This window comes from Balaenoptera physalus, assembly GCF_965194825.1.
Source record: "Balaenoptera physalus genome assembly, chromosome: 1".
In the NCBI taxonomy this organism is placed as follows: domain Eukaryota; kingdom Metazoa; phylum Chordata; class Mammalia; order Artiodactyla; family Balaenopteridae; genus Balaenoptera; species Balaenoptera physalus.
The window spans coordinates 188,677,233-188,695,551 of NC_138882.1; the positions used below are offsets into that span (position 1 = coordinate 188,677,233).

General features: G+C 40.0%; 1 protein-coding gene across 5 annotated transcripts in view; it reads right to left on the reverse strand.

Annotated features, from left to right (window-relative positions):
• Window positions 1-18,319, reverse strand: part of UBE4B (ubiquitination factor E4B) — a 113,839-nt gene that overhangs the window by 46,828 nt on the left and 48,692 nt on the right. For 3 of the 5 annotated variants that reach the window (XM_082460985.1, XM_082460986.1, XM_082460987.1), the window contains 9 exons: window positions 17,613-17,756; window positions 10,921-11,062; window positions 9,529-9,629; window positions 8,424-8,538; window positions 4,830-4,913; window positions 2,178-2,234; window positions 1,492-1,608; window positions 1,295-1,393; window positions 812-925 (listed from right to left, as the gene is read on the reverse strand). In XM_082460985.1, the coding sequence (XP_082317111.1) occupies window positions 812-925; window positions 1,295-1,393; window positions 1,492-1,608; window positions 2,178-2,234; window positions 4,830-4,913; window positions 8,424-8,538; window positions 9,529-9,629; window positions 10,921-11,062; window positions 17,613-17,756 (973 nt within the window). The remainder of the gene's footprint in view (window positions 1-811; window positions 926-1,294; window positions 1,394-1,491; window positions 1,609-2,177; window positions 2,235-4,829; window positions 4,914-8,423; window positions 8,539-9,528; window positions 9,630-10,920; window positions 11,063-17,612; window positions 17,757-18,319) is intronic. The other 2 variants (XM_082460988.1, XM_082460989.1) reach the window with 1 other exon arrangement.

The following is an 18,319-nucleotide window of genomic DNA, read 5'->3' on the forward strand; positions in this document are numbered from 1 at the left end:
AAGAGCAGCCCCCGCTCGCTGCAACTAGAGAAAAGCCCGCGCACAGCGACGAAGACCCAACGCAGCCAAAAATAAATAAATAAATAAATTTATTATTAATAATAATAATACAGCAAGGATGCCCTTTTAACTTCTCCATGCCGGTAAAGTGGTCCCAGCCATCAGCCTCCCTCATCAGGAACACTGCACCTTGTACCCGGTCTCCTCGGGTTGGCCCCTGTACCCCCTCCTCCTATTAGCCCATCCTCCACACAGCAGACTTGGTGATTTCCTTCCCGAAAACCCTCCCGTGGCTCCTCATGACACTTCTTACAACATCAGCTCAACCTGAAGGAGCCTCTGCCCACCCCTCCAGCCCATGACCCGCCGGTTTCCTCCCTGTTCACTATCCTCCAGCCACGAAAGCCTGCACGTGGGGCTCGTTCCAAAGCTGGTTCATTCCCACCTTCGTGCTTCACACGTATCTAGAAAGCTCTTTTCTCAGCCTTGTGATGGCTGGCTCTTTCTTATCAGCCAGGTCTCTGATCAAACGTCTCCTCCTTGGACACTCCCATGCCTTCCTTCTGGTGCCTCCACGGTTACTTTCAAGTCCTCTACCTTGCTTCACTGGCTTCATCGATTCTAGAATTATACATTTACATGTCTACTCATCTACCCTATGGAACATAAGCTCCACAGAGGCAGGAAGCTTGTCTATCTTGTTCAACACTGTATCTCCATTTCCTAGCGCAATGTCTGGTAGGTTCTGAATAAATATGAGTTAGATGAATGAATTTAATGAATAAGTAAAAGCAGTCTTCAGGAATCCTACCTGCATCTGTGCTTTCTTCATATTGGCATTGACGACAGCTGCCATGTAACCAAGAGCAGCCTCACGGGTTTCTCCGTTTAACAAAATACTATGCAGAATCTTGAAAAGCTCTTGCTGAAATTTATTTTATAAGGGAAGAAAAAAATTAAAGCTTTAAAAAATTATTCCTTTTTGACTTTACGAAAAGCTAAACTCCTTCCCACTTTTTCTCCTCTCCCAGGTCCACTCATTTTAGAAGAACCTGACTACAAGGATAGAAGAAAAGTCCGTATTCAACTGTATCAAGATGATCAGCATGAAAGCAGAATGTGGAGTGGAAGAGAGGAGTAGTTATAGTTTTAATAAAATAGCCTTTGCTATTTCCTTTCCAGGATAAGGGCCAAATTACCTTAATCACACTACAATGAGCCTCTAATTGTGCTGCTTTTAACTTTCAGAACTGAAAACACATTCATCCTCTGGATTCATTTTCTCAACACCTACCCTTCCCAGCTCCAAGTAATGCTGCAGTGATTGGCTCACCACACGAGTGTTTTCCAGGGTAATGGCAGGCCCTGAGAAATATTTTTCAACCACTTTTGCCTGGAAAGAGAAAGCAAAAATTCAATCAACGTATAATGTACATTTGGGGAAGAATCTGAACATAAGAGCGGCAAAGTGCAAAGGGCCGCGGTACTTACATCATCTTCTGCAAAGACTGAGAAGCTAAAGAAAGCCCCCAAATACGAGAGTCTCTGCAGCTCCCGCCCGGAGCCAGGGCTTAAGGATTTAGGCAACCACAAAGGCAAAGAAGCAACCTAGGCAAAAAACAGAAGAGGCGAGTCAAGCTGCTAAATCAGCAAGGGAGGTAAAAACGAGACAAGAAGAATTCTCAGCAGCCGACCTGTGCAGCTGGCTCTTAACCAGCAGCAAAGTGGCTGACACTTAACATCCAAAAGCACAAGGTCACAAATACGCTAGGATCCCTGTCCGCTTTTTCTCATTTCAGATGGAGGAAAGCCCTCCAGGTGCTCTACATTTTTACAAGATATACTTTTCATTTCTATGTTTCATGATAATATTTGATATCATGCAAATGAACTATTCCTATACTACCAAAGGACTCAAGGAAACGTTTCCAATAGGACCTGTTATGCTAGCTGTACAATACTTATCCCCCGAAAATCACAAAAGAGAGTGAATTAATGTCATTCCCGGAAATAACGTAGGTGACGACAATGTAACGGTTGAGAGCCACCCACATGTATTACTCACATCTGCATCTCAGTGTCCTCCAGGAGACATTTTTCAGATACTGTTACTTAAGGAATATCTTCTATGTTACATGTTCACTGAAAATGTGCAAGTCCATTAGGGTGGCACTTACCAAATTGCACACAGGGTGTGTCTTTCCAAACTTGGTTTCACAGAGCTCACCTAAAGCCTAGAAACGAGATCAGAAAGGGTCATTTAAATGTATTTCATCCTAAACTGACCACCATGTGTAACATCAAGACATAGCTTTAATGCTGCTATAAATACGTATGCATTCCCAACAAAGCACTAATAGCTTCACTGCTTTTCTGATGAATAAACTAGTACATGTGCATTGTAAAAAAACTTCAGATAAAACAGAAATATAAAATGAAACTAAAAGTCACTCATAAACTTTACCCTCAGAGATAACCTCTATTGATATTTTGGCTAAGAGCTTTCTAGACGTATTTTTGTACATATACACAACAGAGGTAAATGAGTGTATTCTTACAATAAATGATTTTTTCATTTAACATCTTTCTATACCAAAAAGATATGCTTCATAAACTTTAGATAGCTAGTCTTGCCAGTATTAAACAGGACTATAAATAATTAAAATTTAATAAGCGACCAAATTCAAAATATATTTAAAAGTATCCCTTGGTTTCAAGATCCCTGGTTTTTTGAGAACCTCAATGTTTTCCTTTGGAGCTCCAATCGTTCTCAAGTTAAGACAATCAGGAAATATAGTTCTTAGGCACATAAACAGAGTTTACCATGGCCATGGTAATACAGTCAAACACTACTTTAACAGTGAATTTAATTTCCTCTGTGATTTGGATGTTGCTATGGGAGTTGCTAAAACAGCTGCTGGAAGCTTTTGAGTCCATGCATTTAGGCACTGACACATCTGAGAAGCCGCTGAGGCTCAGAGAGCCACTGAGAAGGAAACAGTCTCCCTGCTCAGCACCAGGGCTCCCAAACTCAGCTGCACCTTACGATCACCTGGGCAGCCTCTGAAAGCCCAATGCCAGGCCACGTCCTCACCACACCCTCAACGAATTAAGTCACAGCGTTGGAGAGCCAGGCAGAGGTGCTTTCTAAAGATCCCCAGGTGATTCCAAGGTATGGCAAAGTTGGGATCCACTGACCTAGAGGATAATCATGCTTCTTTCTGATTTTAGCTCCAACGGTCTTCCTCTTCCTGCCTTAAATTATTGCCCTTTCTCTCACTGCACTCCCTTTGCTGCACAGGCATCAATAATGATACAAAATAAAACTATTGTCTATCATAATGGAGGCCTTTGTCTTTTGACCCAGAAGAACACTTTGTTGATATCTGATACTAAAATCTCCTTACTGAATCATCAGGCTAATTCAAACCACAAGAGAAAAGCCAACAGTTCCAGGAGGGAATATTTATATAATACAGTGATAATTAAGGTACACTAAGAGATTTCATCACTGAACTCAAATAATCAGATTTTTCCACTTCCTTTTATGTGCCAAAGACAGAACAATGCATAAGGATTAATAGAATTTCATTAGGAACCGGAATAAACATGTGCACTAGGAAGAACCCTGACATAAATTCATTCAAAATTATTTTTAAAACTAAGCCTTCCTGCTTCACCTTCTAATTTACCTGGCTTTAATGTTTTAATGTTTAAAACAGTAATTAATGTTTTAATGTTTAACTTTAATATTTAGCCTTTTAGCTCAGTTTTGATTTTCTGAAACAGATAAACACACCTCTGTGTTTGCACTGATTGTAATTATCTGACTGTATCGTTGTGGTCTTGATTTTTGCCTTGAGGAGAGGCACCTTATCTCATGAGCTCCTGGGTCCTCTGTGTATGTCACACTCGAGGCGCTCAGGAGGCAATGAATTAATGGTAAGATGGAATCAAGTTAGCAGAATGAGTAAAAGGAACACGGGCAGCAAAACGTATCAATTTAACCAAGGCTTCAATTTACACAAGGTCGTATTTACACACAGTCAACTAATTTCATGTTTCGATGTTTTTCCTTCATACTTTCAGAATGAAAAATATTCAGTAATACTTCAAAGTATTTTTCTCCCAAAATTTTAAAGAAGCAAGGTCAGAGAAGAAAACAGCCTCTTATTTTCTTTCTGGTTCCAATATTTTCACAACTCTGAAGACCCTTGGTGAGGATCTAGCCAGAAGTTCTGTCCACAATTTATGCTTCCTCTAAGTGCCTGGAGGAGCTGAGCAAATTTGTGTTTTCCAAGTAAAGCCTGAAGTGAAGTTTACAGCCTCAGGAAACGGGGAAGATGAACAAGAGAAGCACTGTGCAATTTTCTGTGCAAAGTCACTACATAAAGACAAGATTGTCTTCCTTTTCTGAATCTAACTCTGCCTTCTCTATTTGCATTTGTCACAGTTCTTTTTTTTTGTTTTTTTTTAATTAACAAAATTTCACCCCAAATATGGTCTGCTCATTGCTAGGACAATCAAGAAGGAGACCACCAATGATTATTGTTTTCATAAGCTGTAGAGTAAGGCAAAGTACATTTTAATGACTGCATCACTGACTCCTGTCTAGGGCTCGGATGGTGAAATATGTACCGCGCTGCTAACTGTCTTCACTGATGCATCTCACTGCGCACCAAACACTCTGCATGGCCAACACAATGATTTCATGTTTTAAGTTTGAAAACAAGGTTGATCATGGACCTGAAAGAAAAGCGTATGTTAAAATCATCTGGAAGAAAAACATCTACTGAATGTGTTACACAAGGAAAAGAACAAAGTTTTACCATGAGGGGGTATTTAAAGTAGTCACTATCGAGGGAGCACTCTTTGGCAGCAAGAGCCAGGCCTTGTAAAATGGGGATAAAGATCTACAAGAAAAAAAAAAATCAGAAATATAAGTTAAAGAAAATTGAAGAACAGGAGGCATGTCAAATAAAGTGCCGAATCTGCAAGTCCAGGCATTTGCACTGCTTGCCCAAGGAAGAGCTGTTTTGCACACACAGGAGCCTAGAATCCAGCCACAGGGTGTTGCTTTGTCCTTTCACAAGGCTGACCGTAAAGTAAGGCAGCTGAATTCTCCAGAAGTAATAGGTTTTGGTGAACCCTAAAACTCTGACAAGACTCCCCGTGATTCAACAGAAACTCACAAAGGTGGAGCCTGCAGTAGGACTGTCCAGGGCTCCTTGCTCTAATCAAATAAATTACTCTAACCTGCACATCACAGCAACGAATATGTTTCTGATTACCAAGCACCTATAATCTGTAAAGAAACTGGACTAAATGTTCCAATATCTGCTCAATTCTATCAACATTTTAAGAAATTTTTTGTTGCCACCCCTACACCTACATTTAATTCTTTCCATCTTTCCTTGTTTACTTCGAAGAGAACAAAAAAAAATAGACCAATAATGGATATTATTATCATCTTAATGATGTAGAACAAAGAGATGGCTGGTAAATGTTGAAATTGAAAAAGAAAACTTCATCAGGATGCCTTGCCTCCACATATGGTGTGATTAATACAACAACCTGATGTCAGAGCCTAAGGGCACTCAAATTTACGTTTACAAGCTCACCATTTATATCAGGGCACAGGAACACTGCCGAATCTGCTCAGCACAGCTCATGTTTAAATTTCACAGTGCACTCACCGAGCAGCACATTTAGGGAGTGGGTTGGGATTCAAGACTAATAACATTAAGCTGAAAATGTTGTAAACAACAGCTGACAGTCTGAACGCCAACAAGTTGCAAGAGGGAGTGTTCTAAAAAGCTACTAGAAAACCTGAAATATTCTCTTTCCTACTAATTTCATCCCATCGTATGCAGCACCTTTGTCATGTAAGGAGCACAGTATTAAGAAGGTGCCCTGCATGACAAAGCGTATTGGAGCGTCTTGAGATATCAACACAGCTCTTGAAGAGATCCTTCTAGTTCTCGCGACTCAAGCAATCAGGGTAGAAGTAATGTGCTTTCGTAAGCTAGCTAAAAATGGAGAGGAAATGCTTAGGTGTAGGGGTGGGAAATGCCCAAACTGCAACTGAGGGAAAAACAGTAGTTCCAGAATCACCAAAAAATAAATTTCACAATTGATCATCTAGAAAAATCTCTTAGGCATTTTTTTCAGGAACGCTATAAAGTAAAACTTCTTTAGAGTTATCCTCTTTTGCAAGTAGGGTTTAAATTATAATAAGCAGACAAAATATTACTAAACATAGTACTTTTCAAATATCAAACATTATACTGTTTGTGTGACTTAACGTTTTTAAAATAATTTTATTTTCAAATAAATACCTCCCAGCACTGATAAAATATGCTCCAAGTGTTCACCTCCAATTCTAAATTCTAGCTACTATTTATTGCTGTTTATTTTCTATGAACATCTCAAACTTTAATTAAAGGAAGACTGAAATTTCAGTCAAAAGATTTAATAATTCAAATCTGCCACATTCTTAAGACAAAAGGTAAAATGCTGTTTTTCAGTTCAGCAACTCCACTGTACTCATCATTTCTCTTGAGGAAACATGGTGACACATAAGAAAAGACAAGGGATCAGAATTCTGTCATTAAAAATAAACAGATCTGTTGTGGTTGCACAACACTGTGAATGTACTAATGCCACTGAATTAGAAAATGGTTAATTTTATATTATGTGAATTTCATCTCAATTTTAAAAACACATAGAGGTCATTTCATAGCCTCTATGTAAGTTTCTTTATGAATAAAATAGGCATAACATACTTCTTTAGCTGATCACCAGGCTTTTATACAGGTAAAGCTACTCTGGTTCCTCAAGTGATGTCTTTTTGAGTAGAAGTATTCTACTTTATGTATACTACACATATAATATAGTGTATCACTTAAACCTTCCAAGACAGTTATATATTTTCATCAGAGTTCACTTAATTTTCTGGAGAAGAAAAGCTCACTATAATGCCTAAAATATTCCTATAAGTCAGTAAGACCATCATCTAAGATGAGCAGTTGATAAATTCCAAATACAGAATACATAGCACTGACTGGGATTTTCACTCCTGGATGCTTCTCTTACTAATATTTTGAAAACTGCTGAAAACACACTTCCTGAGAATTCAAAGGCCTCAATATGAATAGTTAAAAATAATATTAGGTATAAAAACAGATTAGGGATTTCCCTGGTGGCACAGTGGTTAAGAATCCACCTGCCAATGCAGGGGACACGGGTTCGAGCCCTGGTCCGGGAAGATCCCACATGCCGCGGAGCAACTAAGCCCATGCGCCACAACTACTGAGCCTGCGCTCTAGAGCCCGTGAGCCACAACTACTGAGCCCGCGTGCTGCAACTATTGAAGCCCGTGTGCTGCAACTACTGAAGCCCGCGTGCCTGGAGCCTGTGCTCCGCAACAAGAGAAGCCACTGCAATGAGAAGCCTGCGCACCGCAATGAAGAGTAGCCCCCGTTCGCCAAAACTAGAGAAAGTCCGTGCGTAGCAACGAAGACACAAAGCAGCCATAAATAAACAAACAAACAAACAGAGTTTTTAAAAAAACAGATTAAAAGGAATCATCATTTGTAGCTACTGCCTCTATTATTCTTTCTAGAAACAAAAAAAGAGATTATCATTCAACAAATTGTAAGAAAATGTCATAAGCATCCTTTCATCATGGGAAACAGCTGTGTTAAAGTTGCTGTGCCAAAGTGCTTACTTTACAACACAGGCCACAGAACAGTAATCAAAATTCATGCCAAGGTTTTACCTTGGAAGAAATCTTCAAGACTAACTTTTTTAGTTGTTATTATTATTATTAAGCTTTATTATTAAATATTACATATCTGCATTTTCACTTGCCTTTACACAATGGGATATCAAAAATGTATGGATACTTAATGAATGAAGTAATCAGTAAGATTTGAGACTTCATTCCCGGTCTAGTGGTGAGAAGACAATGGTTTTATGTGACGTGCAAGCTGCCGCTGAGCTAATTTCGTCTTTGATTTATTAATCTCCTTTTTGTAAACTCAGAGAACTAATTTTCAACACTACTTATCTGGCAAATGTATATCACGTCTTATGCTATCTCTTGGTAGTGTGTTAAAAGCTTCTTAAAATCAAAGACAGGGCCTTATATTTCTTCTACTCTCCCAAAGCACTTAGCACAGACCATGTTTAAAATACCTGATGCTTGACTGATTAGTTGAAATGTACACATGATTTGAACAATGCAGCTGTCAATCTGATTTCCTCAAGAAAGGAACCTCGGGTAGCTCTCTCTGAGCAAATTACATGTGCATGTTCAAATTCAGGAACCAAAGTCTTCAGTATATCGTGTCTTTAGAAATCTACCTCAGCAGAGAAGCTCCTAATCCAGAAGTTTCAGTAGCAAACACACAAAACCTTACCTGCTTGAACACTTCTTCATCCTGGTGAGTGGTTCTCACCAGTTCTTGAATGAAGCCGTATGGAAGATTCCTACACAGCATGTACGGCACCAGGAAGGATGGCTGCTGCAGGGACCTGCAGACCCACGAAAGTCAAGGGCTCTGATGAATCAACTTGTCACCGTGTAACAACAGAACATACAGATGTCATGTAGCTGACAATCACAGGTCAAGCTTCAAATTTCCCAAATAATCCACACAATAGTCAATCATTTTAGGCAAAAGATCACCCTTCTCCTTGTTAAGATAATCACTTTTGGGGCTTTTCAGTGAGAAACTATAGAAAGTTTTAAAGAATCCATCTTTTCCTCCATACAGCCCTTGAAAAATAAAGCATTAGAAAAACCAAAGTATTATATGTCTCTTTTACTTATTTATTTATGCCTCATCCAATGGGGGAAAAAAAGATTAGCAGTGGCTGAAGACTTTTTTAAGCTCTTATTAATTTTAACCATGGAACAGTGTTTAAGTTTTAGTACATGTGCATCATTTTCCTTTTTTTTTTTTCCTGACAAATTTCAAAAATGGTTATGGTAAGATCATCCAGAATGAATAAATCTTGAACTTTGTCATTTTTCCTTTAGATTTTTTTTCATAAGAGAAATGAAATACAGAAATACTCTTTTATTAAACTTGAAACCTTTACGGGACCCTCTGAACAAAAATTAATAATGTAGTACACTTTGGGTGATTCCCATATTACCTATTCCACCACTATTCTTTATTATTGAATAACAGAAATTGATTATATGATACATGGAAAGTGATGATCTGCACATTTTTTTCCAGTATCTATACTGCTTTCAAGCAGCTGCTTTTAAACTGCATTACTAATTTCCTGCCCTGATGTCAACATATTTCAACCACAGTCTATCTCAATAAAGCACACAGAGTGTTTTATTTTCATAGTATTTTAGAGAAAGAAAGGGACCTCAGAAACCATCTAGTCAACCACTCATTTCATGGGTGAGGAAGTGAGTTATCCAACGCGATGCAGAATGGCTGGGCAGCCTGATGGAGAGGGCCCTCTCCCTGCTAACAGCAAGCACATATTGGTTTTTCATACCTTGGTTGTGTGAGGGACCCTTGTAGTACTAACGCAGTATGGGATATGCACTGTGAGCGGATGTTGCTCAGAAGCTGGCTGACTGCTGGCTGGCTGCACATCTGCAAAGAAAGGTACAGGTTAGGTCTACAAAGACAAACAAAATAATCCCATACAGTTGAAAACTGACACGAGTCAGAAGAGATCAATCTGCAGGAAATGGCATCCTTTTCTCTTCCTTTACTGATGATGAACAAACTAGAGTAACTGTATCATCCAAGTATACTGCCTCCGTTAAAATCTACAATTAGAGAAGAGAGAAGCTGAAGCTTCAGGTGACCACGTGGGGATTTCAGAGATATGCCCACTCTCTTTGCTTTTGCTAAGGTTAAATGCAGCAAACCCCAAGAGGCCCTTCACAAATATGAAACTAACAGGTTGACAACTGGATTAGTTTCCAATGGAAAACCAGAACTAGAAAATGAAATTGGGGTGGGGGGGGATAAATTGGGAGATGGGGATTGACATATACACACTACTATATATAAAATAGATAACTAATAAGGACCTACTGTATAGCACAGGGAACTCTACTTAGTACTCTGCAACGGCCTATATGGGAAAAGAATCTTAAAAAAAAAAGAGTGGGTATTTGTATATGTATAACTGATTCACTTTGCTGTGTACCTGAAACTAACACAACATTGTAAATCAACTATACTCCAATAAAAATTAAAAAAAAAAAAAAAAAGAAAATGAAATAGGAATGAAATGAGATAATAATAAAGTAAAGTAACTCAGCATGAAATAGAAGAAAAAGTGTAGCTTGCTGAGTTCAAATCCAGTTTTGCAATTTATTATTTATGTGATGCTGGACAATTACAGGTATCCCCTGCTTTTTGAAAGTTCACTTCACGCCACTTGGCTTTTAGGAAAGACCAAGGTTAGTATGTACTTGATCTCTCTGAGGTTCATTTGCTTATTAACACAATGGAAAAAAATAATACTTATACCACACAGGACTACACTGGACTAATGAACAACTGTGAGAAGGAGACCTAGCCAAGTGTCTGGCAGTCTAGGCGCTCCATAAACGTTGGTTATTATGATTACGACAGACTAGGAGAGAAATCCTCAGGGCCGTGTAAGTCGCTGGTGGCAGTGGCACTTGGCCCTGTCACTTCTTCCCTCCACTAGGATGTGAGTTCCATGAGGACTGGGATCCTCGTCTGTCCGGTTCACTGATCCACCCCCAGCTTCTAACACAGCACCTGACCCATAGTAGATGCTCAATAACCACTTTACTGATTGAATAAGTGAATGAATGCTCATTAGGGGGTCAAAAACCAATTATTTATCCACCACATAACCAGGTTTTTGTGGGGGTTTTAAAATGAGTCCATTTCATGTTACCTTCGGTGCTTTTTTTTCCTCTATTCCAACTCGGTCAAAACACTCGATGAGGTAGTTCAGCATATCTGTCTCTTTGCACGTCTCAATGGTGAAATGGTCGCTGTAGGAATCCCAAGTACTTGCCCCACCAGAGGCTCCCAAGCTTTGGAGAAAAGAAGAATGGATGATTTTTATCTGTTCTCAATAAATCACGTTTGATAGAGTTTGCACTTCTGCAGAAAGCCCGTTAGGGTCCCCGCACCCAGAACAAAGCACAGACACCCATGCAGCCGAGGCTGGAGCGGACTGCTTGTTTCACCTGCTCCAAGTCCAACAATAGCAATTTTTAGTAAATGTTTTATTGACCTAAGAAGAAAGTCTGTCCAGAAACTCAACATCTTATCTTCTTGGGAACAGCACCTTACAAAACCAGGAGGACTAAGAATTGCTACTGAGCGCTGGGCATTTGAAGGGATACAACACGTATGTAAATCCAACTGGCCAGCTGCAATTAGGCAGGCTTGGAGGTTAAAGCCGGCCTATGCTATTACATAATCGAAGTCTTTAGGAGTGAAGTTACAAGGGACTAACAAAATACCCCTCTTCCTAACTTCTAGCACAGATCTTAAAAGCCTTCATCCAGCATTAGGCAACAGGACCAGGGCTTAGGAAAACCGTCCAGTCAGAAGAAGACATGAAAAATATGTTACAAACACAAATTTTCCAAAATGTTTGGCAAAAGGGACAAAGTAGTATAGTGAAAACAAAACAAAAACCTTGCACTAGGAGTATCCAAACTTGCATTCTATTTCCATCCTTACTGCTTACTTGTTACCTGAACCCAGAACTTCATCTCATCTGCAGTGAGGGTTCAATAAAATCATGTGGAGGTGCTTTGTAAAATATAAGCAGGATACAACATGAGGCACTGTTATTATTAGTAACAACTATTCCCTGAGACCATTATCACAAGGGTTAGGTGTTAGGAAATCAAAGTTTAGATTAACAACCATCAATAGGTCAAATACCAAATCTGATGTTTAACTCACAAATTTGATAGACATAAAAGATACAAAAAGATTAATCATGGCATAGGAAGAGGTCAGGAATTTTGAAATGAAGACAAATGAAAAAATATAAACTTAGCAAAAAAAAAAAAAATTGACATGTGAAAGATGATAAAGGTGGGGAAGAGTATCAGGAACTTGAGATACCCATCCCTACTTCAGCCTGGGGCAGATAGGAGCTAGAAACTAAAAGAAGAATTAAGATATTAATGATATGTTATGCAGATAGATGCATAGATACACATAAGTAATTTTGGAATATATACATAACTGACCTTAGAATTTTAGAAGAATATATATAATTGACCTTGGAATCAAAGTATGATATTAGAGTATTTCAATTTAAAAAGATGAAAACAATGCCAAGGCTTTAAATCCAAGGCTCTCAGGCCAGAGTCTCGTAAATCTGAATTCTTACAACTTACTTACTACCTAGGTCTGAGAGAAGGGAGGGGAGGAGGGGAGGCCGAGAAGCAGTCAAAAGCACAAGGCAGCCGATGCCCCCCTGACTGGGCAGGTAACGGAGCCACCCACAAAGTGCCTCACCAGAGACAAAGATGGGCAGCCCAGGGTGGGAAACCTCAAAAAACCAAAAACAATCCTGGTGTCTTCACACCACTTAAATTTTGGGCTACATTTCATGGTATGGTAAGATCTGTTATCTGTTAATTGGCCTGACAACAGAAAGATGAGGACTGTAATAAAGCAAAGGAAAAAAAAAAAAAACAACGTAAGAACAAAACAGAAAAACCCACCCATAAATATAAGAAGTGTGGTGAATCCCCAGAAGGAGAAAGGGGAAAAAGATATTTGGCTTTACCTGCCACGATCTCGCTCTCAAGCTATCTGCTGTCCGTCCCTCTTCCATCTGAGGTTAGTGACTCAGGGACTATATTCACTGCACTTCCCAAAGATGAAATTTGCTAACACAGGCTTATAACTATACACGGTTAAGGTTAAATTCCCTTTGAGAAGCTCTCACAGATGACAATGAAAATAGATCTTCCTCATGTTTAAAATGAAGTATTTAAACTATACATTTCCTTGATAATAAGCCCCATCTTTCTCACATTGTTACAGCTCTGAAATGGAAAGCATCTGATATTTGATGCCAATAGGTCCTTGCCAGTTGCAAGGAGTCAGTCTGATGCTGTGCCTGTGAACGACTGTGGGAAGTCAACGCGCCTAGCTGGTGGCTGCTGATGCACTGACACTGGGCTCCATTCTCAGCCAAAACGCCCCCTTTCATTTTAACTCAGATCTGAACACCTCAAAGGCAACCGAAATGCCTTCACGAACATTTCACAAAGGCATGAAAAGTGACAGGGTGTGTACGAGACTGCCAGGCAAGGCAATGAGAGACACTCAGAATGTATAAGAGAAGTTTCAAAGATAAAAGACGTTGACGTATGTTGTGATCATCTGTCAGGCACCAAACAACACTTCCAAGTGACTTTCAAGAGAAGAGAAAGAAAGAAAAAAAAGAAACATAAGTTTAACTAAACAGAAAACATAGAATAAACCCTAGTGTTCGTCAATATGCTTCCAAATTATAAGATCAGTCCTAAGGGTGCCGAAGTAGATCATGAGCACAGGCATGCAAAGCGGCCAGTGTCACCAGGGCTGTGCATGATTGTCAGTGGTCAAAACTGGTTTATGAGGATCTCTAGGTTTGAACTCAAAGAGCTGAACTCAAATTTTGAATGTGATACTGAAGGAGCAAGGAGTGTATAGTTTATATGCATTAAATTTATGCTATCAATGGACATTTTAAAATGTTTTAAAATAGTATTTCATTTATTTCCTAAAGAAGTTGTTACGAAATTCATGATGCTTTTACAACTGTAACATATGGAATATGACATTGGAAATATATCATGTTTAAGTCCTAAGAGTATCTATAAAATTATACCTCCCTTGGGAGAATATGTGAACCATTTTCTGATAACTACATCAACAATCCAACTGAATAACGTAATTACTTCACATATTGGAAATACAGCTGAATCCTTCTGAAAACACAATGAAAATATTTCTGGGGATTTATACATGCATCACATCTGTGCAAATTGAGTCCCATTTTAAATGTACCAAGAAAACTTGTTTCTTAAAAGGATTCCATCGCAGTTTCTTTTCTTCTATCGTGGGAATAATCACCCTATTTTATTACTTTTTTAGATGCAGGCTTTGGAATGGTATATTTTCTCGATGCAAGGCAAAGGCAGAGCTGGGCAGGGTCAAGCCATGTAAATTCCCTGAACAAATGTCTGCACTGTTGAAGGTCCTGGGGGTCGTACACTGAATCAAACAGATCAAGACCTTGTTATATGGCAATTACAGAGAGGAGACAATTACATTACAGAGAGGAGACAATTACATTACAGAGAGGAGACAATTAAAATAAAATAATACTATAGAAGTGCTGTAAGTGCTATGAAGGAAAAGAAAGGCAGAGTATGCGTGACAGAGAGGGGCAGGAAGAGTGTGTGAGTGTGTGTGAGTGTGTGTGTGTGTGTGTGTGTGTGTGTGTGTGTGTGTGTACATGTGGGATGCACGGTCTTGCAGGCCAGGGTGAGAGGCTTTGGATCTTACTCTGTGGGAGAAGGGAAATCACTGGAGGGTTTGGGGGACAGACATGGTAGAAAGATTTCCTTTCAACCATCTCCGTTGCTTCATCTCCAAATAGTAATGATCAGCAGAAATAAGAGGGGAAATGTCAATGTTTTCCACTATTTGCTAGTTTTCTCTTTCTCTATTCACATAGTCTCATGACTTTCAAGATTTGATCTCCTTCACTGAAATATCTAAGCAGTGAAAAGAAGAACCCAATAAACGAAAGAAAAATTTCTTTCTAGTCACCAACTTCCTAGGAAACAATCAGAAAACGTTTCCTCAGAATAATTCCTTTGTTATCTTTATTACAAAGATACCTCTCACTTCACTCATTTCCATTCCTGCAGGAAGTAGCTCCTTATAATTCTTATAGCTTTTTTCACAGAGCACTATGAAACATTCTAGAAGGAATGTTTTTGCCTTTCTTAAATTAACCCATATTATCACCACTATAAATAATTAACATAGGAATGTATGTCCTAACTACTTCACAAAAGATGTACAACCCATCGATTCCACTGGGCAAGCACAAAGGGAGACAGAAACAAGCCCCCTTGACTGCTGCATCTACGGCATTGATCTTACCAGGCGAGAAGTGGGTGTTAAAAGTGCTTACTTCAAAGTAAATAAAATTCTGAGAAGATCAATTAGAAAAGGGGAAAGAAAAAACTCTTCACTGACTGTTCAAATTAATAAGATTTTTCTGCTACTTCTTCTTGGTTCTGACACTACGTGCATTCTCAAGTTCCTCTCTATTTGTTCAATCAGTTATATATGAATACGCCCTGTCCTTCTACATTCTTTTTGATATCTATTCAGAATCTATGATTTCTAAAACCTGGACAGATCAGATTTCATTTTAACAGCCAGCAAAGGACCTGCCAACCAACTGGAGTGGAATTTTGTAATTAAGGAGTAAAATGTTGGCACTTTCTTGCCAAGGAACTGAGTAGATGTGTAAACTCCGGGCAGTGAAACAACTGGTAAGGAATGAGAACAACACAAGTCCCACTGGGCAAAGATGGAGAAGCCAGAGGCAGCTGGGTATGGTGGGAGGCATGTGAGTTCTGGACTCAGGCTCTGCCTGTCCTAGTTGTGTGACGAACCTCCCTGTACCCACGTTTCCTCGCAGTAACTAGGGGCGCTGCTGTGAGGATAAGATAACGTAGGCTGAGTGCGGACACAGTACCTGGCAGGTGATGCTCATAACGATTCGCAGCTATGAGTACATAATCGCTAAGATTTATTTCTCCTTATCGAGTCTAGATCTGAGACAAGGTCGGGATGTTAGAAGTCTAGAGCGGAGTCAGTGAAAGCAGCATACAATTCTGGTATCTTTGTTAGAGGAAGCTGGAATTAAACAGGCCAGGGAGAGACAGCATTTCTCCCACAGATTGCTTACAGGAAAACAGATAATAAAGCACTTTCATCACGTACAGAAATTGTTTTCTGACAAGGATGTCTGCTGCATTACTATAGTCATGGATTAGGACTTTATCTACATGAAAAAGACACTTCTATCTTTGGGAAATTTACTTGAGAAACAGTGATACAACGTTCAACCTAATACAAATATCGACCTTCCTGAATCAGTGTTTGACATTGCACCAACACTCCTCTCTCTCTTTATATACCCTCTAATGATTCTTCTGAACACCGACGAATTGAATGCAGTGTACCTCGCTCCTACGGCTGTCTCTATTTATAGCCTGGAGCTATTTTTGAACACTGCTGGGCACAAGTATCAACTCAGTCCAGAGGAAACTTCAATTTAAGAGCAAAATTGTAAGACAGTGAGTGGGAGGGTTAGAAAGAAGGTGCTATTATATTTTCTTGCTCAAAGTCACCTAGAAGACCCAAGCGGTCTTTTTCACTCGGGTTTCAGGGGTGAACATTCAGCAACATCATGAGCTATGCTTTTAGCCTCTGCTGCCATTCCACGGGCCATCTAAACAAATACGGTCTGGCTTTACCAAGGCCAAGGAGGTGAATGATTAGCAAAATTTAAGATTAGAAGTGAAAGCAGCGGGACTTCCCTGGTGGCGCAGTGGTTAAGAATCCACCTGCCAATGCGGGGGACACGGGTTCGAGCCCTGGTCCGGGAAGATCCCCCATGCCTCAGAGCAACTAAGCCCGTGTGCCACAACTACTGAGCCTGCGCTCTAGAGCCCGTGAGCCACAACTACTGAGCCTGCGTGCCACAACTACTGAAGCCCGCACGCCTAGAGCCCATGCTCCGCAACAAGAGAAGCCACCACAATGAGAAGTCCACGAGCGGCAATGAAGAGTAGCTCCTGCTCGCCGCAACTAGAGAAAGCCCGCTCGCAGCAATGAAGACCCAACACAGCCAACAATAAATAAATAAATAAAATTTTAAAAAGTTATTAAAAGAAAAAAAAAAAAAAAGAAGTGAAAGCAGCATCACAGTTATACCAGACAGTATGACCCCATATGCTCTTCAACGGATTGCCCGGAGTGAGCTGGAGAGGGGGACACACACACACACACACACACACACACACACACACACACACACACACACAGACACAAGTTCCAGCCCCTCTGCCATTCCTAAATAGCAGCAATCCATGCAACTGTACATAGGAAAACATGCCTCCCAGAGGAGATGTTGTTCACACCTGGCAGCTCATAAGAATACTCTTCCAACAGATAAATGGAGGGCCTCTCATTTTAGATCCTAGGGTGGGTGAACTTAATGACAACTGATCTTTAATCTTTAACCTTAACGATGACTGATCCTGTTCATGTTCTTGACAAATGATTACATGTAAGTTTTTCTCCAAACTTGCCAGGCAACAACTATGAAATTTTTTCTGTGTACCACTTCACCCCATGAGAAGGTCCTAATGCTTTAGTACATGCAAAGTTTCTCACATCTTGACTCTCCAGGCCACCTGGAGTCATGTGACCCTATCCTGTTTGGATTCAAAGCACACCTCTAATTAGGACTTATAAAAGTTAGTTCCTAAGCACCTAGGCACATGCAGGGGTAAGACTCCATTCCTCTGATACCTGGACCCAAACTGGACACAAGAAAACTCATCACCACCACCACCACCTTCATCATCACCATCATCATCATCTTCTTCTCCATCTTCATCACTACTGTCCCCAGAAAGTGCGAGGAAGAGGAAGGAGAAAGGACTGTCGTACATACTACCGTAACAAAAGCAAAAAAAGTCATCAGGGAACAAAGGAAAACAGAGAGGAGGAAAGCTTTTACAGCTGCTGGCCTTTTAATGAAATCTTACGCTACAAGTTTTGTCTACTGACATGCAGAAAAATAATTCACCTAAATTATATAAAGGCATAGGAACACTTGAGGGGTGGAGGGCGCGGATTAATGGAGTCATGATACTACTTCTTTCTAAGGGGCTGAAAACAAAGTGTCAAGGCATAACCACTTGCCAGAGGTAAGGGATCTGCTCCCTCAACCCCTTGGTCTGACTGTATTTCAACTATGATTAGCAACAGTACGAAAAGTGGAAAAGTGGTCCTGTGAGCCCCAACTCTCAAATACAAGCTGCCCACAGTCTCTGAAATTCATTTGTCATGAGGCGTGACAGGTGCACTCGATTTCAAAAACGAAGTGACTTCTTTTTATTTTGTACAGGAAGGAGGAAGAGTGAGGGAGAAGAAGGGAAGAAAGGGTCTCACCATCAAGCAACCTATACTTTCTGATGTGACTGAAGCCTGGCTGGGCGTGGACTCGGGGCACG